The sequence below is a fragment of the Perissodus microlepis genome, chromosome 13 (genome assembly GCF_051167445.1).
Source record: "Perissodus microlepis isolate ML-2025 ecotype Zambia chromosome 13, ASM5116744v1, whole genome shotgun sequence".
Lineage (NCBI taxonomy): Eukaryota > Metazoa > Chordata > Actinopteri > Cichliformes > Cichlidae > Perissodus > Perissodus microlepis.
The window spans coordinates 10,188,370-10,214,732 of NC_140473.1; the positions used below are offsets into that span (position 1 = coordinate 10,188,370).

The 26,363-nt window shown below is 42.4% G+C and overlaps 1 protein-coding gene across 2 annotated transcripts; it reads left to right on the forward strand.

Moving 5' to 3' along the window:
- Positions 1–261: 261 nt before the first annotated feature.
- On the forward strand, positions 262–24,750 carry LOC146374706 (uncharacterized). Of its 2 annotated transcripts, none has more exons than XM_084949063.1 (15): positions 262–398; positions 15,118–15,218; positions 15,415–15,553; positions 15,667–15,716; positions 17,785–17,890; positions 18,263–18,421; positions 18,513–18,630; positions 18,735–18,796; positions 18,954–19,079; positions 19,159–19,271; positions 19,363–19,524; positions 19,621–19,817; positions 20,049–20,178; positions 22,943–23,136; positions 23,793–24,750. In XM_084949063.1, exons 2-15 carry the CDS (start codon positions 15,192–15,194, stop codon positions 24,025–24,027), a joined length of 1,818 nt encoding a protein of 605 aa, XP_084805189.1. In that variant the 5' UTR covers positions 262–398; positions 15,118–15,191; the 3' UTR covers positions 24,028–24,750. The 2 variants fall into 2 exon arrangements, with proteins under 2 accessions (XP_084805189.1, XP_084805190.1); XM_084949064.1 differs by lacking the exon at positions 262–398 and adding an exon at positions 7,215–7,799.
- The last annotated feature ends 1,613 nt before the right edge of the window (positions 24,751–26,363 follow it).

A 26,363-nucleotide genomic window follows, 5' to 3' on the forward strand; every position in this document is an offset into this window, starting at 1 on the left:
GGATACAAGGCGCATGTAGAAAACCAAGGTTTCAAGCTACAGTAGCCAACATCCTCTTGAATCTGGATTCAAGATCCAATGTGCAATGTTGACATGTGGCAGTGAAAGGATGGGCCCTGGTTTTGAGTACTGAAACAATAAAAATGGTTTTGTTCATTGTTTATTCTCCAGTGCAGTGTGTCAGTATGTCAGCGTATTAGTTTGAACAAATGCATCTGGACACTCTTAATACTGTTTAATCCCCTCTGTCAGCCGGCCAGGGTTGTCCTCGTGCAAACACACCATCTCCAGTGTGTCTCTTGTCTTCAAACAGAGAAAGTAAGCATCCAATAACATATTCCTCGTGTTCCACAGCTGAACTTCACACTCGTGGAATAGTTGTTTTTGTTCATATTAAGGTAAGAGTGAACCTTCCGTTTCATTTTAATGCACTCGTCTTTCGTTTCTTGACTCAGGGCTTGTGTAGAGTGTTCAGAAGGAGCGCTTCTCCTTCTAATAGGCTACTAATGCTGGCTTAATTTTGAATTTACTGGGTTGTTTTTGTGGACTGAATGGTTAGGAAATTGCTCCTACAGTTTAACATGGAGCAGTTAAGATTAATTGCCTTAGGCATGCCAATAATTTTACAGTTATTATGTGATAAGCTCTATCACTTCTTCTGATGAAATGTGTTACAGCTTTTTTTAGTGAGAGTTGCCCAGCCATGATGATTTACAAGAGCTAGAAGTCTGTGTTTTGCTGTGTGGAGTCTAAACGCCATGCTCGCTTGCAGAAAAAGGCAGTACTAATGGGTTTGTGTTACATTACTAAATCAACTCGAGCTGTGAAGCGGCTCCCAGCAAACCTTTATGATCCATTAACCACCAGGGACGGTTTTGCCAGGGCCTCGGTGCCAGCTGGCAGAAACTGACGGGCCCATATCATAAGCAACCCCTGCCAGCGATAGCTTTACTGAGGTTTGCAGAACTCCCCCCACCGTTCTCTCGAGCTGATTACATACATGTTGTTTTCTCATTAGCCAAGGCTCCACGTGGTCCTGTCTCATGGAAATGTTTGATGGAACGAAGGTAAATGCGCTGTGTACAATGTGTTAGACTTGATGTCTGCAGACAGCTCGGGAAGAGAGACAAGTCTGTGGAGTGGTTTGAGTTTGGGTGGAGACAGCAGCATTTACTGTAGAACTGCAGACAAATATGCATGGACCCCACCCTAGGCTAGTGATCAACTCCTCTGTCATCAGTGTCTTTATCATGCAGACAGAGATTGATATCCAAGGATCAGATTCCCTGGGATTCCTCCTGCAAAAGAAAGTCCCATTTTTCAAACATTTGGAAACATGAAAGATTTCTCTAGCACCGCTCGACTGTTTTATTGTGTTACCCGTGAAAGCTGGCAGCGCTCTGCAATATCTACACACAAATAAACGGCTCGTTTTCCAAGTTGCTTTTTGACATTTATCAGTGCACGGCTCCTTTCTGAATATCCTTAATGAAATCTTTATGACTTTTTTTTTTTTTTATGAAGTTATGAGGCTGTTACAGTTAAATGCTGAAATCTTTTGAATTTGCAAAGCCTTTTCTCCCGAGTACACTTGTATCTTAGGGGTTTGTGGATGACTAATCGTCTAATGTTTCATGGCTCATGTTTTTAATGGGTAAGTAAAGGCAAGAACAAAAGAGAGCAGAACTATGCAAAAAAATAAAATAAATAAACACGACTAAAGGATGACAAATGCGTGGGATTTTCTTTACATTGTAAAAGGTAATCATATGGATTGCATGTAATCCCACTGCATGTAATATCTCTATTTTTTTCAAAATTGTACTCTTTGCTCGGAAGTGAATGTGATCTACCTACACGCCCATGGTTTCCAAACTGCATTTGTTTTATGACTCTTCAGTCAGATGGATGCAGGGGAATTCCAGGAAACAGAACTTTTATCAGAGTTTTAAAACATTAGCAAGCCAGAGCGAAGGCTGTTAAACTAACATGCATTCATTGAGTAGACACTGTTATCTAGGTCACAGGTAAATGAGATAGGCAAATCAGAGATCCCCTCCTCCTTTAGAATGAGGCACTTTCACTGGGTTGGATACCGAGCAAGGAGAGGTGGAGCAGAGGGTCATGGTGGGCATGAGCAATAGAGACTAACAACAATACTTCAAAGCCTCTTTGTATTTTGGTTTGTATTTGATCCATTGTCTCTGATGCTCTTTAGGGACCACCGCTAACAAGGCATCGTCTTACTCGGGTTGACAGAGTTTTGTATAGCTAAGATTCCCTGAGAGATTAGGTTCAGGTGAACCTCGGGGTTAGAACAGAGTGGGCAGAACAGGGAGTTCATCATTGTTGTAGGCTGTGTCTGCCAGAATAGAGGACAGTTTGATACCAATGTTTAAATGGCAGCTTCAGAGTTTTATACGCATTAGAAGTTGTAATTGATGAACACTTTTGAACACTTTTGTTCAAGTACGAAAAATGTGCAACGCGGAAAAAACCCCCCCAATAGATAAGCAAAATGACTGTTTCTTTATCTCGTAGGGATTGTAAATCCCTTTTAGAGGATTATCACAACGGCCCATTTTATTCCTCACCAGATTTTCCCTCCTCCATAATTGCCATTTGCGTCTATCTCTCTTTCTCCCTCTCTCTCTCTCTCAGTGGCAAAATTGATGGGTGGAATATCTTGAGAAATATGCGAATAAAAGCCAAAGAAGGAAACATCTCAGAGGCACACCACAATGAATGAGAATTTGAAGGATGCTAATTAAACAATGTCATGATTTATTGTCAGTAACAAAACATTTACTGTTTCAATCCCAAAGGCTTGGCTTCCTGGAAAATGTAGCATTTGGTCACAGCTCTGTTAACTTATTCGCTTCAGTTTGGGTTGCACTGAGGGTTTCGGGAAAAAAAAAACCCTCCTGACAGCCAGTATAATATGACCTAGATTATAGCCTCTGTGCCTGCTTTTGCCATTTTTACATCAATAACGTTTTATTACGCTGCATTTGGATTTATACAAACATTCAAGATAAGTGATTAATTAGCAACCACCGAACACCAAACGAGTTTAAACATGCAGCGAGTTTTAGCCATTACAAGCTGTCAGAGTTTTCTTATCTTGACAACAACTCTAAACTGTTTACTGCTTGTAAAACTGTTGTGTAGCCTCACACGTTTTAATTGAAAAGGCTTCCTAGAAAGCCTCCCTACATCGACATGTGCAGCTCTCCGGGTTCAGAGCGCAGGCTTTTGGCTGGCTCGTGAATGGACAGGACAGAGATGTTATCTGGCCTTAGGGAGGATGTTTGCGGAGTGGGAGTGGAAGGGCTGTGGGGCTTCAGTGTGCTAATGCAACTAAGAGCCAGGAAGGCAGAGTGTTGACTCTGCAGATTTCAGCCAGCTACTGATGGCTACGGGGCTAAATACTGACCCCATGGACTAATAAAGAAAATCACCTCGGGCACGAGCCGCAGGGGTCAGAGGTAATGGCGTGGCTGCGAAAAACAGAGGCCGCAGCTTTCGATGACGACTCTGCCTAATTGAAATGACAGTTGAAGACCAGTGGGGGTAACAGTGTTTATTTACGTCTTTGTTACGCGGTGAGCAAGCACAAAGATATGCCGGGCCTGGCCATCGATGACATCGCTCCTGTATGCTGTCTGGCTCCGGGATCTCTGCGCTAGTACAATAAGGACTTCCTGTCTGCCATCAGATTCCCCGGCATTCGACCCAGGCCCCGGAATGAGGCGAGGCGGAGCCGTGGATGTGGTTTTGTGAAAGAATATAAGTCCTAATCAGACTGACACCATGGACCTGTTCCATTCTTTTGACCTACCAGCTGACCCTCAATCTGATCTGCTGTCTATTTCAGAGCCACAGCGGTCTGCTATTTGCTAAAGCTGTATGGATTTTAGCTTCCTGTGCTCCAACAGCCTTAGGGAGACGTTGAGCCTGGCTGTCAAGACCCTGTTTCACACTGCTGATGTCAGCATTTCTCTTAAAGCTCTACCGCAAGTCTGGTGACAAACTAGTTGCTGTATAGCTAGAAATGTGTTCTGCTTGTCATAGAAAAAAAGGTTGGAGGCAATAAGCGCATGTTCCCAGCAGCAATATTGCTGAAACAACAAACAGTGGAATATAAGAGGCCAGAGGCTTAATCCTTTATTCCATTCAGTAACAACAAGGGGACCTAGAGAGAAAAAGACAGAAAAGGAGCCGCAGAACAGCATACACTCGAAAATGTAAAGAATATAGCACGTAAAAAAAAAAAACCCTGATATTGCTATCTGAAGAAACAGAGGAAGGCAGCATTCATGGTCTCCTGTTTCACTGGGGTCAAGGTGAAAGAGCAACCTTCAGCAACCCGAGTACTAAAACAGCCTGCTGCTGTCTAGCATGACTAGACATTCAGCATTAATGGCCTCCTGAGAGGACCTTCAGCACAGGAGGAAAAGAACACAAATACTCCCCTCTCACACCCGAGGAGCTTATACGAGTGGCAGCGTAGAGCACTGACACCAAATTGATCCAAGTTTCCAGAGCATGCCAGGTGACTGAACAATGGACACGGTACATGTAGTGGAAACGACAAACGTATGCATCTTCATGATATCTGAGACAAATGATAGTTTTTTTCCCCCTCTAAACAGTTTTTTTTATAGCAGATAAACCACCACACATGTAATTTTCCAACATGTCATTTCCTGTGCAAGGATGACATAAATAACATTTTTGATAATAGGACGCTGCGAGTTCTGAAGAAAAAAAGCTGCCCTGTGTCATGTAAATTCTGATCGCCGCAACAAGATGAGTGCGCTTGTGGTCATTTGAAAAGCAGGAAGCAGGAAATGAGCAACTATTGTGCTGCCTCCTCTTTAATTCAGCCGAAGGTTCAGGTTTCTGTCGTCACTTCAGTCCGTGAAGACTAAAACGATCACAGCCCTGCTTCCTCAAATGTTGGCAAATGTGCGTGAACACGGGGTGCCTGCCATAGGTGATTTATACATACACAGTACATTTGATCTCATTGTGTTTCCAGGGTTTTGCTAAAGTCATTAATTCTAATATTGTGCTCTCAAAGGCGGCCTTTGTGGCGCTTTTGTAGCTTTTTTGTTAGACTGACATAGAAAAAAAAGTGTTCAAGTGCCCTTCCCTTTGCTTCCTTAACATCTTGGACAAAGATTTTGTGCAGTCTTTTGTTTGTTTTCCAGTGTTCAGTGGGCTTCTCCTCAGCCTGAGATATATCCAGCTAAATATGCACCCACATGCACACACGCAATAAAAAAACAAGTTAAAAACATGACGAACTGACTACAAGTCCTGAAGGGAAATGTGCCAGAGAAGGGAAAATAACATATCAGATGTAACAGCACATGCTTTATTGATTCTTTGTAGCATAGGACATGCTGTACTAATCAGACAGGTTGGCACAGTAAAGTGGATAAACAAGCTCAAAAGTCTTCCATGACAGGCTGCATTTATTTTTAGATTTGCTCTGAGCAAAACATACATATAGAAAAATCCGCCTATAGTTCAATTTTGACCTTAAACTCAAATTACTGTTCTCTTGTACTGATGTGAACCACACCCTCCCAGACACCTATGCAAGATGAACCAGAGCAGAGACTTGCAAGTAATGGAGCTTTTTCCATTAACTGGAACTATCTATGGACATACGGCAAAAAAAATGAAAACATGTAGACAATAACAATTATAATAATACACAATAAGTATTAAACTGAAAACTGGCTGCTGTTTATATTTCAGCCACTGTTTATTAGGTTTCACCCCTTGTTAAGACAAACCAAAGACAGATATACTTCTGCAGTATACAGTACGACTACACACAGTATAACAGTGTGGTTTATACACACTTGTAACGCACTTTACGGCCTTTCACATAACTTGTCTGTTAGAGCTCTCTGAATCTTTCTTTACTCTTTGTTAGTCTTTAAAAGTTGCAGGATTTCTCTCTGGTCCCATTTGTTTTATTCACGGCTATTTCCAAAAAGTAAACACATTCCCGTCTCATTCATCCATGACATGAATTTAATTAGAAGTTTCGCCTGTAGCTCTCTCAGAGGGGTCAGTGCCTTTCGAAAAAAAAAGAGAAAAAGATCTGATTTATGTGTCCTTAAAAGGAGGCAATTTATCTGTGTGAAAAAAAACTTGATCAGCATTCAAATATCTTTCTTAATCTGCTCTGATAGCTTAAGTCAGCAGACAAATTCAGACTTGCCTTCAAGCCTTTTTGTTCAGAACTTTCTCCCATGAACTGTATAAACTATAAATTTGTCAACTCAGTCAAAACCAATAACAAATCCTTGCAACTGGCTAACTAGAATTTATATTATTTTCGATGACTCATAGCATTAAGAAGGATAACTTTTCTCACTCGACCACATGCTGACAATTTGTCCCCCCTCCGAAAAAAAAAAAATCAGGCTAACAAAACGCAAACAGACAAAGCCAATCTTTTATAGAAAACGCACACGGTGTCTGAAAGGGTTATTTAAAATTATTCTGAAGCTTTGGACCTCTGTCATATCTATAATGCCATTGACCTGTTGGCAAGCTTCACCTCCTAGTGCTAACACTTCAATGAAAACCTCATGAGGCCACGGTAAATTTGTTGCAAAGAAAAGACGTCCACGAACAGCGCTGATCGGGCTGAGGCCCGTGACTATTGTTGCCATCTGCTCACCATTTCCTCCTGCAAAGAAGATAATTGAATCTGAAATCACTTTTCTCTCTTGGTTTAAGAGCGAGGGTCGTGTCTGTGACCAAAGTCTCCACCACAATAGTTCGGGCTCTTGTTTGTATTCTTTATGAAGCTATTTCACCCCGTGGTCGTCTCTTGCAACATCTGCCCCTCGCCCTCCAGATAAATATGGACCATCTAATCACCTGCCACACTTAATTAAAACCCCCATCAGTGGCTTTACGAGAGCCATCGAAGGGCACAGTGCCCGAAGGGGGTCGTGCAGATAAGACTTCAGCGTGTGCTTTGCAAGGTCTTTGCACAATAGAGGATGCTAAAAAATCTTTAAGCTGGTTTGGTGAAAATAGGTCAACGCTGGCAGCTGTGGGTAACATGTCCCTCGCCTGGCCTGTGGTCCAGCACGCCCCTCGTCGTCTTTAACACCCTTTGTGCCACCATCTCGGCACTAATCTGTCTTTTCACTGAGTGTTAAAATTAATTTGCAGTGATTTCTATGAGGGCAGAGACGTCGTTAGGAAACCTCAAAGGGAGAACAAATGGACAAGTTGCCAATAGTGGGCCTTTGTCCTCGGCCTGCCCCTTTCTAAATACCCATGACAGCAGCTTTGAAATGCCTGCCTGATGAGGCTCAGATGCTCTGGCTGGGGACATCACAGTGACCGTACTTGTCCGGCTGTGAAAAACATCTCATGACAGAGACAAAGTCAGCACAGCATACAATGAAAAGGACCAGATTCCAGAACTGCCAGTCAGAGTCCAGACTGCACTGCCCCGGTGATGTATCTCGATCTGAACTTACAGATAAAGCTTAATTTTATTTCTTGCTTTATTTCCTCCGTGCTATCTCGACAGCGTAGCTCCCGCCTGACCACATCAGTGAAAAGAGATAACTGTATTGCTTCAGATAGCTTGGCTTCAACACTAAATGGTGTTCCCATGGGAAAATCAGACACACAACTGTTTAGCTGAGCTTTCCAGTAGTGCTCATAATGCCATTAATTGTGTGCAGGGAGAGTTGGAGAAAGAGGTTGGCCGCAGAGAGCTCCAGAGGAAGCCACATCGTGTAAAGCAGGTTTGTGTGAGACCGCTGCAATCTGCTGAGTTACAACCCCGATTCTCCTGCTCACGTCTTCTATCATTTATCCTTTTTTTTTGCCTTTCTTATCTTTCCCTATTTAATCTTTCTCTGTTTATATCTCTCATCCACCCCTACTCCTGACACATAAACGCTCTCTCACTGTTTTACCCCACGAGGGAAGATTAATGACACAAACATTTTTGCAGTTTACAGCCGTGTGAGCCAAGTTTTCTCCTTCAGCCTTATCTTCGCCCTATAAAAATGGATAAACCTATAAATGCACAGGGGAGACACGGCAGGATTAAAGTGAGAAATCGAGAGCAAATGAGTAAAAGTGTGAGGAGGGCAGTTGTGAGTGGGTGTGGTGGGAGAGTTCCTCTCATCAAATTAAACTTCAATCACCGTCAAAGACACTCTCAGATTCCAGACAGCCAATCAGCCAATCTAAGACAAATGATTTTGTTAAGCTTTCCTGCCACACTGGGCGTGGGAACGGCGCAGATTCTCATAAAAAAAAAAGGAGCCTGTAAATTATTTCCCTCCTGCTTCAAAGACCTGAACAACTGAAAAGAAAAAGATATGTGTTTACATGTGGTGTTTCTCTGTTGTTGTCTTGGGTCTGTCAGTCTCAGCTGAGTGGATGGGAGTGCAAACAATATCGGGGATCTACAACCGTCTGCTCACGTGCAACTGACTGAGACACGGGACACAAAAGGATGTCATCTTTCATTCTCGTGGATAAATAAAGCTCTTCAAGCATCATTTAAACCGGGGGGTATGCATTACGCTTTATTTGAGGCAGCATTTTGATCAAAGCTGCTCGGAGGAAGTTTTTTCTCTTCCCCCTCTCCACCCACCCCCACATGCCACCCTCCCAGCCTCACACATCCCGCAATCCACTCCCCCCACCCCGCCAAACCACGTCTGCCTTGCTGTTGCTAATCACTGGTGGTCTCCTGACTGCCAACGGTAATTGATTAGAGAGAGGAGCGCTGGTTGGCGAGGAGGGGGGAATGGAGGGGAAAGTTCAGCCCAGAAGTTCTCAAGGTCACTGCCCTTTTCTTCCCCCGTCTGAACTTCTTTTCTCATGCTATTAGGTATCAGCCACAGGGGAAACTGCAAATATTTGGCTCACTCTGTATGACTTACAAGAGGTTTGGTGGTGGCGAGCACAAACAGGATGGTTTACGTAAGCAAAATGGATGCATCTGCTGAAGAGAAACACGATGGCGAAAAGGCTCAGAGTTTGCAATGTGTTGATTTAGGAACTCAACATCCTTGAATGAATAGGATTATTTTTGTAGACCTCCCCCAACATCGATGGTTCCCGAATGCCGCCACATTGTTTGGCCTCTGTGTGGCCACTCAGCATCCTTCACAATATAAAGACAGCTCAGTGGATGTTATTCTGATGAAATAACTCACTCCGTTCATCCTGATTTTACAGGAAGATGTGACATTCCTCGCCCCTGGAAAGTGACTCACACTTCCGTCTTGTTTAGTAAATGCAAATATGGACCGGTTGAACCGTTCTCCTTTTCTGTGAAAAAGAGTCACGAAAAATACTCTTTCACTTTCCTTTTTTTGTGCGTGTGAGTGCTCTGTATGACCAAACAGGGTCATGTTCACAGTATGGACACAGAGCCTATGTGTATGGAAACATGACTGTCACAGGAAATGTTCAACATGTTTCACAGAAACGCAGCCGAGCAAGAGGTGAGGGTGTTTTAGAGAGGCGCCCTCCCAGTGCTGCGGGCTAGTGTTGATGTTGGCTTCACGGTTGTCTCGGGGATGCCCAGAGTTTACCACTCTTTGGTTGCGAGGCCAGTAAAAAAACACTCAGAGCATGCTCAGATGCTCACAGACCTATGTCTGGACATGTAGGCTAACTCACAGAGAGCGATGAGGACTAAGTGATGTAACTTTATGAATGTAAGGAAAATGTCAAACAAACCCAAGAGGCAAAGTTAAAGACAAATAATTAGAGTAGCTCGGAATTTATATCATCACTCAGGGAGTGCAGACTGTTGGGTTTCCATATTTGTCTCAGTCATCTCTCCCACTTTTTTGCCCCAGGCTGTAGCAGCTGTAAAGCATTCATCTTTGTCTGCTCTGTCACTTACACTGTCTCTCAGCATTCATCATAAGGAACTCATTTTTCATAAATCTGCCAGTAAGGTCGCAGATTTTCAGCTAATTTCAAACACAACCCATATAAAGGAGACGGAACATTAATCCTACATATATCTTTTCATTCCCCTACTGCTTAGGTATATTCAAACAACATGTAAAAGGGATTATGACAAAACTTGATATTCTTGCAAATACCAGATCAAGATATCATGAAAGCCAGCCGTACTAGGCTGCGAATGAAAAGCACTTGTGTGGTTTAACTTTATCCAGACTTGTGAATGCCAGTGGAGGTCCTTTTTAAGAAGTGGTCGGCTCTGTTTTCTGTCCTGTCAGCGTTGTGCATCTGCTCTCCACTGCCCCCCTTTGTTGGGCTTGAAGTATTGATAGTGATTATGTCAGAGACCCTATTTTCTAGTTCCCCTCATAAAAGCACTGCATATTTCTGATGATGCACACCAACTTGTGCCATTTTATATTAATTTTAGATTATTTTCTCATTATTTTCTTTCTTATTTTCTCTTATTTTCTAAAGCGCTATACAAATACAGACCATTTATCATCCGCAGCTAAAAGCAAAAGTCAGGCTGCTTATTTTAGATTACCTTTCTTCCAGTAGAAACTATCATGCGGGTCTTTGAGTGATGCAATATAAAAGCACCAGAAAGCAACAAAGAGTCTTCACCTTGGCGCTAAGCCAATCAATAGTTAACTGGCTTCACACTGAAATCATTTCAAACTTCTGTTATTTATGTTAAAAAATAATAATTTCTGGAATATTACCAAAAGCAAAAATCCAGTTTTATTGGAGCTTTACTGGGTTGAACTTGTTATTTGAATATGGTCGATACAATTAATTTTATCACAGATAAAAAAAAAGAATATTAAACTGGGATTTCATTAATTGTAGGTGAATAAACACCTTGAAACTTGAAAGGTGAGACGCAAACAGAAACAGCGTCAAAGAAACAAACAGTAGTGGCTTCCTTTCGCTCCAGGAAAGGTGAGAGGTGGGTACTCAGGGAGGAGTAATTATTCCCATCACTCTACTGTCACTGTATGGGCGTGAGAAAAAAAGCACGCATACGCTTTTCATACAAGCCTTCGATGTGGGTGGTGTGGTAAAATGGTTTTAAGCTGATGCTGGATGATTTATCAAGTAGCAGAGAACAAGACTGGGCCTGTGGAATGAAGGAAATGTCATCCGATGCCATACGGGTCGTATGAGCCAAGCATCCGCAAGCCCATATTCTCACCTGTGTCCAAACACGCTGACTGATGACCTCCAGAGAAACTGAACACTGCCTCATATTAATATAACAATCTGCACTAGACACACACACAAATCTATATATATATATATATATATATATATATATATATATATATATATATATATATATATATATATATACATGCATATATGTGCACATACATAAATAAATGTGTTTTTACAACATATTTAAAGATACTAAAGATACTAAAAAAAAAGTTATCATCTCATCACCTTGGGTCATGGCCAATGTGGATATTACTTTGATATGTTTCACTAACACCCCTATATACTGCTCTAAACATGACAAAACTGCCCCAAGATCCGATCTGATGTATCAGGTATCAAGATCACGGTGCCAGGCACCACTGGAGGTTACGAGGCTGTGACGAGCACCGCTGTAATACCGAGGTCCTCTGAAACAAGAGTGTATCTGAACTGCTTATCATATCAAAGCATGCTGATTAAGGCAAGCATTCATTTCAAGTGTTCACCTAAGCTGAGGAGCATGAATTGGTGGCTAAGCAACATATGTTGCAGCCGGGTGTTTGTGCTGAGTGCAGGCACTATGGCTTTTATCACACAGCAGCATTTTATACCAAAGGACGGGACGGTTTCTTGTCTTATTTCAGTCCACAGAAGCTGAGCTGGTTATTGTGAAATAAGTGTGCTTATTAGTATAATCAGCAGCCAGTCACAGGCATGGCAAAAGCAAATGCAGTAAAACAACGAGCTCGGAGGTGCCCGTGGAGAAAGAGCCCTCAATGTTTTTCGGGCAGGCTGTTCTGTTGCTCGTGTTTGCGTGGTGAAAAGGATCCTCTGAGGAAGCAGGAGAAAAAGATTAATGGGGCCCCTCTGCATGCACACTCGGATCAACGGGGATCAGGTGAGAAGGAGACTATCCAGATTACAGTGGAGGATCTGGGAATAGTTAACACTAACTTCAGCCTGTTTGATGAGGACTCTCTGACCCCGAGGAACAGCATGTCTCGCTCAGCAAGCTCTGTGTATGCCTGCTCAAGAGCTCTGAAAAAGAAAAGGCTGAAGCCTCTGTCTTCACTCTCTGTACAGCCCCAGGCTGAAGCAGCAGTCACTTCTAGCAATGGAGAAGATGATGAGCAAGAGGATGAAGTGTTGTCTGGAAGCAAGTTGGATCCTGAAAACTTTTTGACACCACCTGTCATCAATCTGATTCCACCTACGCCCTCTGACTTTGCAGAGATTGATAAATTCTTTGAAATGAATTCAGAGGAAAGTGTGACACACAGAACTGGCATTGATGGAAGCGTTGCTGCTTGTGACCAGGACGAGGATAAAACAAAGAGTGTGGAGACTGAGCAGCCAAAAAAAGTATGTGTACTGGCTGAGAGTTCGGCCAATAGTGAAGTCGAACCTGAGAGGGGCCTTAGGGATGAGCTTGGAGAACAAAGAGAGGCTGTGCCAATTAAAAATAAAGAGAAAACTAAGGGTGAGCTCTTCCGAAGCACCTTCCAGGTGGCTCCTCTCCCTGAGCTTCAGGAGAAAAGTGAGTCTAACAGTTTTATTTAAATGTACACTACAGTTAGTCCTTTTCTGCCAGGAGCTAGTTGGATGAAAAGATAAATATCAAAGGATTTTTTTTTTTTTTTTTGGTTTTCAGTGGTGAGGTACCACAGCCCAGCCTGGCCAAAACACTGAGACCACCTAGCTTAGCTTTGAATAGTGTCCCTTCAAAAACTCCAAAGCAGTCCTGTTTCCATGTTGCATACTCCAAACTCCAAAGTCAAAATATCTCGTGTTTTTGCATTAAACTCTGTCCAGGTAAGACTTTCAATGCACTGCAGACTGATGTCATGAAACACATTTGATGCATCACAGAAGGAAAGGCACAGATGCAAATAATAAATGTCAGAGTTGCATCAGCTGCCTCATGCTCTGCATCCGCTCCATCCTGCAACGTAACGAGCTGACATGGCTAAATAGAGCACAGCTAACTATAAAGTTGGCAATGAGGCAAAAGAGAAAGAAAGAACAAAAGAAAAGTATGTGTTTCCTTTATCGTGTTTTATTTCAAGCAGATTTAAGTTGTTGTTTCCTTCTCTATCACAGGGAGCTTCAACACTGGAATAAATCTGTTACCATTTACTGAGCACAACTTGGGTGAGTTTTGATGACATGAACTTGCAAGTGGTTGTGTTTAAACCTTTTTTGTAAGCTGTAGAAAAAAAACTTAGGTGTGAGGTAAATGACACCAGATGATGATTCTCTTCATCCAACCATTAAAGCTCCTGTGCTGCCTCATGGTTTTGATCTTAGCTCCCTGTTCACATTAAAATTGCAGGCATTATTTGACACGGTTACAGTACCTCGAAAGCCTCCTTGGGGAGTTGCAGAAGTTCCCCTTTGTTGGAATCTCTTTTTGGCCATTGTGTGTGTATTCCCAGTGTGTAACTGGTCAGGCCGTTCCCAGGTTTTGGGTTCCTGTGACTCAGCATGCTCTCCTCCCTCTCTCAAAGAGATGACTCTCTTTTCAAACCAGAGCTGGACAATAACACTGGAAACGATAAGCATCGCTTTTGCCTATCCATTACATAAATGTGCTGAAAAGTTCTGAATCTCAAGCTTTGCTTTGTCACTGACCCTGTGTGTGTGTTTAAACAGTTGTCAAACTCTGTCACGCACAAACTTGGAGCGTTTAGTGTGTCTGCAGGTGTGGGTGCAAGGATGCAATGTGTTTGTCTGTGCCAACCAGTCAAGGGTAAGACATCTTATGTGTGTTTTGACGTGTCCCGATGGAGCCGACTCAGACTAGGGATGAAGTTCATCGTTCCATTGTTGGAGTTTTCACCCTTTTAAGGCAACATCAGGCCGGGTCCCTCAGCCTGCACCAAATTCCCTGTCCTTTGTTTTGGTTGGCATTATTTTTGGCTGTGCCAGGAGGAGGGGTACAGCTACCCTCCATTACCATTCTCAGACACATCTCCATCTTGTGCCCATTCTGCCATTCATGGTGAAAAGAAGTCATGGATTCAGACTGGAAGCGATTTTCTCAGCACTTCAAAGACACACTGTCATGTCTGAGGTCGGCTAGAGGATGGTGCTCCTACATGTCTTCGCATTAAGCCAAGATTCATCACGTTGTGTTTTGCACTGAGTGTTCTGAATCTGCTTTGCAGCAGACTAGACTTTTGATCCTTCCCAGAGTGACTCAAGAGCAGCCAGGTGATGAAGAGAGTGCCAGCTCGCTGCCCCCCTCTATGCACTCCACTGTCTCTCCAGCTCTCAGACAAGATTCCACTGCTGACACGCATAAACCAATTACGCTGTCTTATCTGATTCTGACTCCATCTGAACCCCAATCCATGTCAAACCAGCCTTTCAGAGACAGGCCCCTGAAGTGAAAAACACACGTTAAAGATTTTTGTGTTGTTGTAATCTATTTGAACAGACTACTGGTTTTGAGTTCTCAGAGGGGTCCTGACACTTTAGTCTCAAAACATATAGTTAAGTCAGAGTAGTCACAATCACATCACTGCCTTGTGCTGCCTGAAAAAGCCAGGCTTTGATGTCATATTCTCAGCCTCATTCATCTTGCTTGTTATGATAGCAGATAATAAACATATCTGCTCGCTGACCAAGTGACATTTGGAAAATAGAAGAATATGCGCTTTCTGTGGGAAAGAACGTGGGCTGTCAGAGAAACATGTCATCAACCAGACAGACTTTACTGTGTTGCCCAGCAACTCCATCTAGCTGCATCCAGTATCAGCACTGCAAATAAACCTGGTGACCTGGGCGCCAGAAAAAGGACACACTTGCTTAAAAGGAAGAAAAAGGACTTGATTGAATTGCTTCTTCCTCTTCTTTTTAACAAAAAAACACAGCTCTAATAATGAATTTTGCATTTATTGACTGACTTTTTCTTTGCAGATGACCTGACCAACAGAGACTCAAGTTTCTCAGATATTCTCAAGCGTGAACTTTGCCCGCTTCCTCACACCACCATGATGGCTACATTTGCTCACCAAAAGGTAAGGCTATCAACCAAAGGTTTTTTTTTCATGATTGCTTCATACTCTGTAGTCTATAGTCTCCATCTTTGCTTAACGAGACTCAGGTAATATACAGAGCATCTACTTTAAGATATCTGACCTTTGCTCAAGAGATGCTCTGTATGAAGTCAAAATTACAGACTGACTGTAAAGTGAATCTGTTTTTCCTTGACAGAGGCCGATAACTCGTTCGTGCAGTCTCGAGGACAGGCTGACTAGGAGTGCCACTTTCCACGGTTTAACTCAGACCACAGATCGACACCATGAAGAGGAGGGGTCACCAAGACAGCGACGAATAACTGTCGGTGATTCTGGTAATATAATATGGCCAAGCAAGCTTTGTTACTACATAATACTACTATTCCAACTAATTAGAAACACAACCTTACAAGAAGCTCATCTGTTTTTCTTTGTGTATTTTGCGCAGCATCCTATATGCCTCATTCTAAGGATCAGAATGGAAACTTTTCCGAGAAGGTACTGTAAATCATCAAAGCCGAGCCTTCAGGGTGGCATCAGCACACAGCCCAGAGCTGCTGCAATTATAGAATATACTCTGTTTATATTTCCCAGCTCCCTTGATCTGTCAAAGCAATGACTCAACAAATAGTCTCAGGATTTTAGTCTTTGTGTCCAGGATTTGCCAAGCAAGATTGCTTGTATCCTTAGCAATCTACGTGTTAGCCGAAACACAAGAAAGCACTTTTTTTTTTCAAGGCCAATCACTCATGTCCGGTATTTGCTATCTCCAGGCATTAACAGTCATTTAAGCAATTGTGCAACTTGTATCTTAAGCAGCCACATCTCACGCTGGAGCGCCATAAAAGTGCTGATGCTATGGATTATTTGCATGGTTTAATATGTTGTTTTTGCTGTGTCATGCAACATAATGGGGAAATCCCACAGACGAGGCAGACTTCATATATTTAATCATAGTTACTCTGTAAAGCTTTCCTTGAAGGGGACATTGTAGGTTTTTCTTCCAGGAATGTCATAAACAAAACAAAAAAAAGACAAAAAATCTGACTAAGGGAACAATTACACAAAAACCTGTGTTTAGGGTCCCCACTTAACTAAACATTTCATTGTCTTTGACAAAAAACATGTTTACAGTTAAACACACAAATATGTCTTTTTGGTGTAATATGTCCAAACCCTTATATCCAACGTAGTCATACTAATTTCCATTAAAGCTGTGATTCAGATGAATACACGTCTGGAATTTCATTGTTATGTCTTGATGTTTTACCACCTACTGACTTGTTGTTGGGGCTTTTTGGTTTTTTTTGCATCCAGATGTTTGAGTCACAATCGTCTTTGTGCGTCATTTTCTGCTCTCAGGATTTTCCAACTGCTACTACTGTTTGGACTGAAAAAAGACCCCCCCAAAATCCCCAAAACAGTACAGAACAACTACTCGAACAGTAATCAGATCACTTCAGGAAGTTAAAATAAAGTGATCTGATCTGTGCAAATAAAAAACAACAACAAGAACAACAACAAACAGATAAGATCGGTACGACTGCAATTCAGTAGAAGTGATAACTGCACGAACAAGATTACAAAAGAACGTAAAAGTATTGCAGAGTGTTACGTTTTGGCCTGAGCTGTGCCTGATGCATCATGGCTCCTCATGGCAAAGAACTGACTGAAGCGAAAACGAATGAGCCAAAACACAGCTGCAGCAGCAGTTAGATGATATCAGAGGAGTCATACTACCAATAACGCAGCCATCCTTGCAAAATTATTTCACACAGTAATGGCTGTTTATGTGAACTTGCAGCATAGCAAGAAGCCCATATGTGTGGGCAGCGCATGCTTTAGTCAGATAATATCAAAATAAAGCCGAAAGTTATGCTTTCAGTACACACCCAAGTACACACCCCAACAGTCAACATTTTTTGGGATAAACTATTTTTCCAAAGAAGAAGGTAAAATAATAAAACTCCTACAGCAAGGAGTTGCTAAAGAGAAGTGCGTGAAAATTATTACAAAATTTATGCAACTTGCTGGAAAGCAGATTTGTGCAAGACTTATTACATATTAAATCTCCCTGGTATAATACAAAAAATATGATTTCATTTTGGATAATTCACCATTCTAGTTTAAATACACAGAGATATACACATTTTTTAGTACACAGCTGTATGCCAAAACTCATAACCAATGGTTTATAGATGCTTGTGTGTATGGTGTAATGCTATACACTCAAAAAAGATGAATGTCCAAAATGCTGACTTTAAGTAATTTGATTACACTTAAATTTCCCATGGAATTTGTTACATAGGTACAGTGTAAATCATTAAATGTAATGGAATCAAGCATGGTTTTTTTTCTTAATATTTAACCATTTGAATAAATAAACCTTTGCTTTGATATACTTCAGTTGCACTTTACTTAAAATTACTGCTTCCTGTTTATGAGGGCAAAGAGTCATTTTTTTGAGTGTATATACTTGTGTGGTGTGTTTTCACACAACACTTGCTCCACACCTTTGTATAATCTGGTACAAGTTAGCAGCTGTCTAGCCTCTCCTTCTCCCCAGGATGTAGAGAGGCAAGTGGCCAAATCTTTCAGGGATCTGAACACTGAAGAGGTGTGCCAGTGGTTTACCAGTATTGGACTACAAAAGTGTATCCCTTTCATCAAAGGTAAAACACCATCTACTGACAATGCATATTGGTTTATTTTTAGTGTAGATGGAATAAACTGTAATTAATGAATGCTATTAAATTGAGATGGAAAAATAGATGAGGATATAAGAGTATTAAACGTCTTAAAACTGAAACATGTCAGTGTCTAATGCATAAAAAGAGAAACGTCTTCAAGAAAGTCCTGTCGATTAAATCAAACAGCCTACTATCCATAGTATCTGCACTCTAAAATATGATGCATGTGTTTTGATTGCATTTTGAATATTACATGTCTTAACAATACTTGATTTTCAGGTCTTGATTGTTGCCGTTTACAGTTTATTGATGGCTGTTAAAATCAGCTGATACATGAATAAATGCTTGTTGCAGAGGCAAATCTGTGTGGTGCAGACATGGCATCTGTAGATGTGAACACTCTGGACACCCTCCACATTAGCACAGTGGAGGACAGGGAGAAGTTACTGTCGGCCATTTATAATGAGCTTCACCCTCCCAGCACGGTGACTCAGAGAATCGACTCATTGCTCGGTATAGTTACTATGTCAAACTATGTCAAATAATAATTCATGCAATGAACAATGTAACAATGTAATTTATTGATGTTTTCCTTTTTAAACAGAATCATTGGGGCCTGGTGATGTGGAGACATTCACTGCAACGCTGGTGTCAATGACTAAGTCCAAGTCTTCTCCTCATGTGAGCTGTTTGAATACAAATCGGCGTTCCTTCAAGCTGAGGTGAAGCCACTCATGTAATGTGAATTCCAGAAATTTAAAAAAAGCAGCAAAACAAACACAAAAACAATCCATCATTTTAACCTGGTAATCTAATTCTGCTACAGAAACAACAGCCTAAACAACGCAGTGCAGAGGAGTGCTCAACTAATAGAGATTACTATCAACGGTGAGTACTAAAGCTCAGTTTGCTAAGATCTTCAGTGTCTGCACTCTTTGCAATGAATGGATGTGAATGTTAAATATTCAATTATGTTTCCATAGGCAACAGACACTGAGGATGAAACAGGAGTCATCTTTACCTGTGATTTACTTTTGTGTTTCAGCGTCAGAGCGAATAGTTCATCTCAGAACCCCGAAGGAAACAACAGTGGGAAAGATTATGGACTCGTGCATCAAAATGCTGGGAATGACAGAAGACAAGAGTCTCTTCACACTAAAAGACAAGCAAGGTTCACTGAGCGTTATTCAAAAACACTAAGCCATACTGTTTACGCAGTAAACATGTTAAATATATGATTTAATTTGAAGGTTCGCCGGAGGAGCTCTCACCAGATCAACAGATTGGGACTCTACTTCCATCATCATCATCATCTGCAGCAGCAGCAGCGAGCAGTCAACTGGAACTGCACTTGGTTAAAAGGGTAGATTAAAAACAATCATAATAAACAGTCCAGCATAAAACTCAAAAACACCAAAACAAAGCTTTCTGTATGATTTTTTTTTAAATTGTAGGACAAACCGACTGCTTCTGCATCCCAAGACAGTCCAGAGGAGAACAGCCCAGATGAAAATCATAACATTAACAATGACATCCGAGGCAAACAGCTGGCTAAAGAAGAGCGGATCAGGGAATTAAACCAACAAGTGGCCTCACTACAAAATGTCATCCGTCAGGTCCATATCTCTGTTTAAAAAATGTGCAACACTAAAATTATTGTACTAAATTAATATTAAACATCATGATCTGGTTGATCTTTACGTCCCCAAAAGGTCCAAGAGCTCCATCATGGCCTGGTAGCTTTTTGCTCAGAGTTGAAGAGCATGGATGGAGACACGAATGTCGATGCACTCGGCTCTACTGAGCTGAAGCAGAGACTGGAGCTGGTTAACAGAAGACTGCAAGACAAGAGGCAGAACCTGCAGACCCTCAGAGACAACATTACCGACTTCACAGCTGACAAGCAGAAGTAGGAGGACCATCACCTTTAATTAGCAACTTATTTAACGACACAAATACTTAAAAAAAAGAAGAAGCTTTTTTCACCTTCCAGAGACAAAGTACAATTTAGAAATACAAGCACCTGTTGTAGTAGTTAACGATCTGTTGAGACTGTAGTAAATGACATTTACCTGAACCACATTTGTTTCTGTGTATGTGAGCTTGAACTTCCACGAAATGTGGTTCCTTTGCTTTTCAGGCAGTTGGAGGTTCATCTCTTGGAAAAGATGAAACTGAATTGCCACGTGTTTAAGGAGGAAATCTGCATCGTGCATCTCAATCGACAGGCGGCTCAGCTCCACAGTGCTTTGCAAGAAAGCCACGTTAAGGTACTGCTGATAAAACGAACCTTTCATCGATTTATTTTTAGTGCTGCTGTAGAGTTTAACTGGCACAGCGAAGGCCTGCAGGACTTTAATCAACAGCATGTGAACTGCAGCTACACCAATATGTGGGAAAGCTCTATGGTCTGAGTCAGAGAATGTTTTGACTGCTAAAAATAAACAATGAGAAGCTGATGTTTGCACCAAAACAACTCTAAATATTGAGAAAGGCATGCGTGGTATGGGATAATAAAATGCTACTGGAGAAAAAAAGGTCAAATTTGGAGCTTTCGGAATTTCATGCCATTGCGCATGCTGTCCCTAACCATATCAGAGCAACTCGTGTTCCTGACCTTTGCCCTAAAAATCGAAGCCAGACTTAGAGGATAAATTTACCTGCAGAACAAGTGACGTTCACACATTTGATCCGACTGGTGACTGAATTAGACAACACTGGGAGGGGTGGTCTTGGCCTCTTGAAGTGGAAGGCCAATATCTGAGACTCTTAACTTTGGTCCTCTGAGTGACACACAGTGTCTGCTCTGTTTCATTAAGCTGCGCACTTATCCCCGCTGTGAGAATGAGTACACAATGCAGAGTGAAATCCATTGTACGAACATGCACTTTTTTTTTCCCTGAGAAATGATGTTTAGCGCTGACATTCGAGAGCCTGTGACCATACCAACAATGGAATGCGTGTGACAAAAGCCACTTGGAGAGAGCAGTGGCGAAACGGGCCAGCGTGTGTAAAAGTATCTCCATCTATCCCCCGAGGTGCCCACTTTTTTTTTAATGTGGCCCTTTTATCCTGCTGGAGAAGCCCTAACGAGGTGCCATGAAAGGACACGCGCGGCTTCGGCTTTGAAAGGTGCCCCGTGTCACGTTGCCACCCCAAGGCAACGCTTTTTTAGGTGGTGAGTTTGTGGGAAAAGCAGCAGTGCTAATGTTTATCATATGACCTAATCAGAGTTAACACACAGGTCAGAGCTGAGGAGCAGCCTGGGAACTGATAGAGCTGCTGTTCAAATAAGGAACAGACCGCCTTGTGTTTGGTCTTGTAGACTGCCCCACATTACAGACAATAAGGAAATATTTCATCATCGGCAGTCTAATCTCCTGGATCTATTGCAACTGGAGAGCATCAATAAAGCAGCCGAAGGGGAAGGCGAAAGAGAAACAGAGGCGCGGAGTGAAGGGAGGAGGGGAACGACAACAAATGGAGGAAATGACTTTAAATAAGCAGTTTAGCTTGGACGACTCAAAAACTTCAGACAGATTATTAAAGTAGGGAAGTTGGGAGAATTACGTTTCACCCAGGCTTGAGTCGCGCTTTGAGCGTGGGTCATGTTTTGAGAAGAATCTCCCACCTTTTATTTCTATTTTTTTGCAGTGACATGCATGAGTTTAGGAAACGGATAGCGTGTTTCCGCTTTTTATGTAGACAAAGTCATCGTACAAGCCGCGGTTTATCAGTGTGGTCACAGTGTCTCCCAATTCTCTATCCCTCATTTTCTTTCCCATAAGACCTCTGCTCTGTGCACAGCCAGGGCATCTGCATTCACAGTGACAGGACTGAATGTAGATCTACTAACACCCATCATTTCAAATGAAATGTAATCCCTTCCACTTAGCGTCTATGTTATTTAGCCTGTCAGAGAATCTTTTCTCACTCTGTTTGAAACAAAACTCTTTCACAGATGATGTTTTAAACGGTCGCATTCGTGCAATATTCTGCAATATTTCTTGTCGCCGAGCAGACGTGTGAGTGATTCCCACCTGAATGACCTTTGTGATCTTTCTGTTTGTGTTTTAATTGCCTGCTTTTGGTCTGCTCATGTGTCTGGTGGGGGAGGAGATGCGCTCCATGTCTGGCTCAGGTAGGCTGGGATTTGATCAGCTTTTGTGGGTAAACAAGAAGAATATGAAGAGAAAATTCCTCGGGTTCTTGGCGTGCGTCCAAAACGGAGCAAGCCGAGAGGGAAAACGCTGGGCATTAGAGTCTGTTCCTCGAGGGGCTTCGGCTGCGTTTCCGTGGATATATCCTGTCTGGCCCACTTGTCTGAAGAAAAGAGAAGCCTTAGCTTTGACCCCTGACCCCGAAAAAGCGGCATCCTTTGCTCCGAGGCATTCACACGCCATGCAGGGGGGGAGGGGAGTATGCCAAGAGGCTGGATAAGTGAACATTGGAATTCAGCGGTCGGACTCACAAGTTATTTCGGATCCCTGCAAGCTACTTGTGGTGCGATCGCTTCCCAAGCTAATCATTACATCTTGGTGGTCTCCTGGCTTTGACGCAGCCTGGGCCTTTATCTCCCGTAGATTTCCACGTATGATATCTGTAATATTTTTAGTTTGTTTTCTAAGAAGCAAAAATAATGAAGTTAAAAGTTTATCTTAAGAAAATGGTAACTGAGTTAGCTTCATGTTTCACTGGCACAGAAGCTGGTTTGGAAGTCAGTCCTTGTATAGCTGGCAACCTACACAGAGGAAGAAGAGGAAACCCGAACCCTATACTGAGAATGGTCTCTCATTATTTTGTAAAAATCTATGATGAAGCCGGAGGCCGTCTGTAAATGAGTATTACTGAGTGGTATTGATCTTCACTACCCAGGGTTTGTGTATCTATTTACTGTAAGTGAGACATGGGACGCAGCAGATTTTGCAATAAACTTGTATTACTCCACTGCAAATGCCTACAAATCTCAACCATCTGTCTCTAAGCTGTCTCTGATTGCTTGCTTTAAGGAAGACGCTCTTTTTCTGCTTTCAGGAAAAGGCTCGAAAGAAGACTTCACCCATTGGTAGCTTGAGCCAGCTGGTGTCACCGCAGCGTCCGGCCATGCTGCTGGTCGTACAGGAGAACCAGAACCCCGATGGCCGTTACGGCTTCTCCTGTCGCTATGGGGAAGGCAGCGGACTTGTGGTGGTCGAGGCGGACAACTCACAGCTCTGTGTGGATGACAGGTGACTCAAACAAAAACAAAAAACGTATTCATAAATGCACGCTAGTTAGTGAGAGCGGAGCTCAGCGTCTTACTCATTTCACCCATTCTTTCATTCACTCTGTCTCTGCGCGTGGTAGCGATGGCAACCCATCAGAAAACAAGCAACATAACGTAATACTTGGATGCAGAAGAGAGTGAGAGGGAACAGATAAAAGAACTTCATGCAATTAAGAAATTATAGAATTACAGCGAGTACGAACTGTGCTTAGAGACACTGCCCATCATTTAAAACAATACTGCAGGGGAAAAAGAAGTCTGTGTGACAGAATCACGGTAGCTGAAAAGAGTCTTTCAGGCTCGCTGTTTGTGTTCCTTCATCGCAGCATTCGCGCCAATGTTCTTTACACAGCTAATGAAAAAATACAAGGAGCTGCTCTAAGTTTAACCTGGGTGTCTATAAAGAAAAACTAATAGAGGGCTTTTAACGAGCTCTGTGTAAATGTGTAGCTTTTTCAATTTTAATGCTCTGTGATTTGTGAATTCTTCAAGAGCATTTTTTGTGTGTTACATAAGCCGAGGTCTTACATTTACCTGCAAAGATGTATTTTTTCTCCACACATAACTTGAAATAAAGATCTAACACGTTATCTTTGCATGTTTGTGTTTTGCTATCAGATTGGTGGAGGTGAACGGTGTGTCGGTGGTCAACTCAACACACGGAGAGCTGACTGACCTCCTGCGGCAGGGCCCCAGCATTCAAGTCGTGGTCCTTCGTCAGCCCCCGCCTGCCCTCCCCTCCCCTCCGTCCCTGCAGCACATGGTCAGCTGTGATCTGGAGCAAACATGCTGCCCAGGGGGAGACGTGGGCAGCACAGAAACCCGTCCTCAGCGCAGGGTGATAGCCATATGATGACACACAGCAGTATTAAAACTGTCCAGTAATGTGAGATGCCATGTCGTCTTTTGTCGTTTTTACTGTACTGATGACACTATTCATCATAAGTTGTTGACAGCTGCCTTTTAGTTCAGAATATCAAATAGCAATAGGCCTGTTTTTCACCATGTGTGCACCAGCTTGTTTTTGGTATTTATTAGCATGAAATGCATTTCAATGTATGCCTGGAGGAACAGCTATTAAAAAAAAAAGTAAGACAAGAAAAGAATACATTTCCCTGTTTTATATCATCTTTTGTTTTCAACTAAAATGAAGAAGCACAGAGTCTGACAGTTTCACTCCACTAGATATGTGATAAGCATTTCTTTTAACATCCACCAGAGTAGTTACTGAGGGTGTCACAATGTAAGACTGATTACTGTGCATGCTTCAACTTTTTAAAAACACATATAGAGCTGGAAATAGTCTTACAAAAGTGATCTAATTTACAGGCACATCCAAAAGCATCCTGCCTGCACAGGTTTGTCTCTAAGATCGTCTGGTCAGCGTTCGGAGCAAAATATTTCTTAAAAAGATGAGTCACACCCCCCCATCCCCTTTCTAACTTGTAATGTAATCCACTGTGCTGTTGGAATAAACCCTTGAGCCCGGAAATGCCTCATTTCTCAGCCTCGTTCTCCCTCGTAAAGTGGCAGTGGATCATGCAAGTCTGACAGAAAGACAGCAAAAACACTACCAAACCCTGACCCAGACCCCAAGGGTCCAAAGAGCCTGAGAGGAAGAGTGATGAGACCAGTTTGGCTTGTCAGTTGATGAGAAAGGTCACAGGTCAGTCACCGACACATTTGTGCCTTAATGGTTTTGCAATCAAAGCCAAATGAGCTCCATATAATCCAGATGATGAGAGAGATGGTATTTTCTCATTGCCAAACAGACCCGCAGCGAGGGAGGAGCGTGATACTGGCAAGCTGGAGATTTGAAATGCTTAGTCACAGGCATGGGAAATTGAAGTCAACCGCGCCACAACATGTTCATCTACCCACTGACACATATGAACCAAAATGACATACTCTGGGAAGGATAACAATACAATGAGAAGTTATCCAAAGCCACAAAACAATGCAATAGCAGGGTGTGGACACTTATAGCTTCATAGCAAGGCTGTGGGAGACTGAAAGAACTGAGAAAGGGGAGGAAGAGTGGGAGAGGAATTAAAAATCATGATCACGCTCGCTGTCAAAATAACCATGTAGCAGCAACTGAAGTCAGTCTAGCCTATTCTTCCATTCGGGGTAGAGAGACGAGGAGAGAAATTCATAGCTCAGTAAAGTTAAGCCACACAGAGACAGAAGGCAGAGGAGAGAATGTGTCATGGCTGCCTTCATGGAAATAAATTAACACTGGAGAAAATGAGGCAAAATCCTATAAACACTACTGCTGGAAAGAGAACATGGGATTCCCAGTGACCAACACACCCGAGAACACACACTCGCAGGCTTTGATACCCCGGCTATAAACTACTGCAGGCTGTCAATCTGACAAAAAAAAAAAAAAATTAGGAGAAATCCATCTGGGTGAGTAACTGAAGTGACAACATGAGACCTGCTAAAGTCTTCAAAGTCAAAAAGATGAGCTGCGGGAGCTTACATTCTACTGTACACTAGTCGGGAACATCTGCAGTGAGTTTGAAATGTATACTGGCCTCTTCCTATTCTGCTGAGGCGCCTCAGGTTGACCCAGGCTGTACCTGACACATAGTGGCACAGAGCAACTTACGCTGCATCTGGTTTGCCTTAGCAGCCTCGATAAAGCTACATCCAGCACATGCTGATAAGCTCAGAGAAGAGCCCGCTGTGGCTGGATTTCTCTCTTCCACCCAGTGAGCCCGAGCTTCTCAATCTCCGTTCCCTCCCACCTCCGTCAACTCTCTAACCACCTCATGACATTTAAGGGTGCCTGGCATCCGTTTGAAGTGGGAGAGGGGGCATTAGCTCTGGTTTCCTGCCCAAATCCCACACAACCCAATAAAATGCATGCAGGTCTGAAGCGAACCAAAGGAATTCCTTTTCACTGAAACGTTAAACAAACAAGTTTGGCATTTAGCCTCATATTACACTTTACAGTACAGAGCATTGTTTCCTAACGCAGAAACAACTCGGCCTCCTTGTTTTCTTTGTAATAATAATGCTCTTGTGTGTTGTGTTTGTATCCGCTCCAAAGACTCCAAATTACAGTTCACTGCAAATGTTAATTACAGTACACAATAATTGTTAATTCATGTAAAACAATTCATATTCGGGCGATTATGTAGCTTTGCGGTTAAGGATTATGTGACAATTCAGCTCTGCACC

Excerpts from the sequence above, each read along its gene's own strand:
- LOC146374706 (XM_084949063.1), top strand. The coding sequence starts at position 15,192 with ATGATGGCTACATTTGCTCACCAAAAG. Across the intron at positions 15,219-15,414 it reads CTACATTTGCTCACCAAAAG|AGGCCGATAACTCGTTCGTG; the intron begins GTAAGGCTATCA and ends TTTCCTTGACAG. Across the intron at positions 19,525-19,620 it reads TACAAAATGTCATCCGTCAG|GTCCAAGAGCTCCATCATGG; the intron begins GTCCATATCTCT and ends CGTCCCCAAAAG.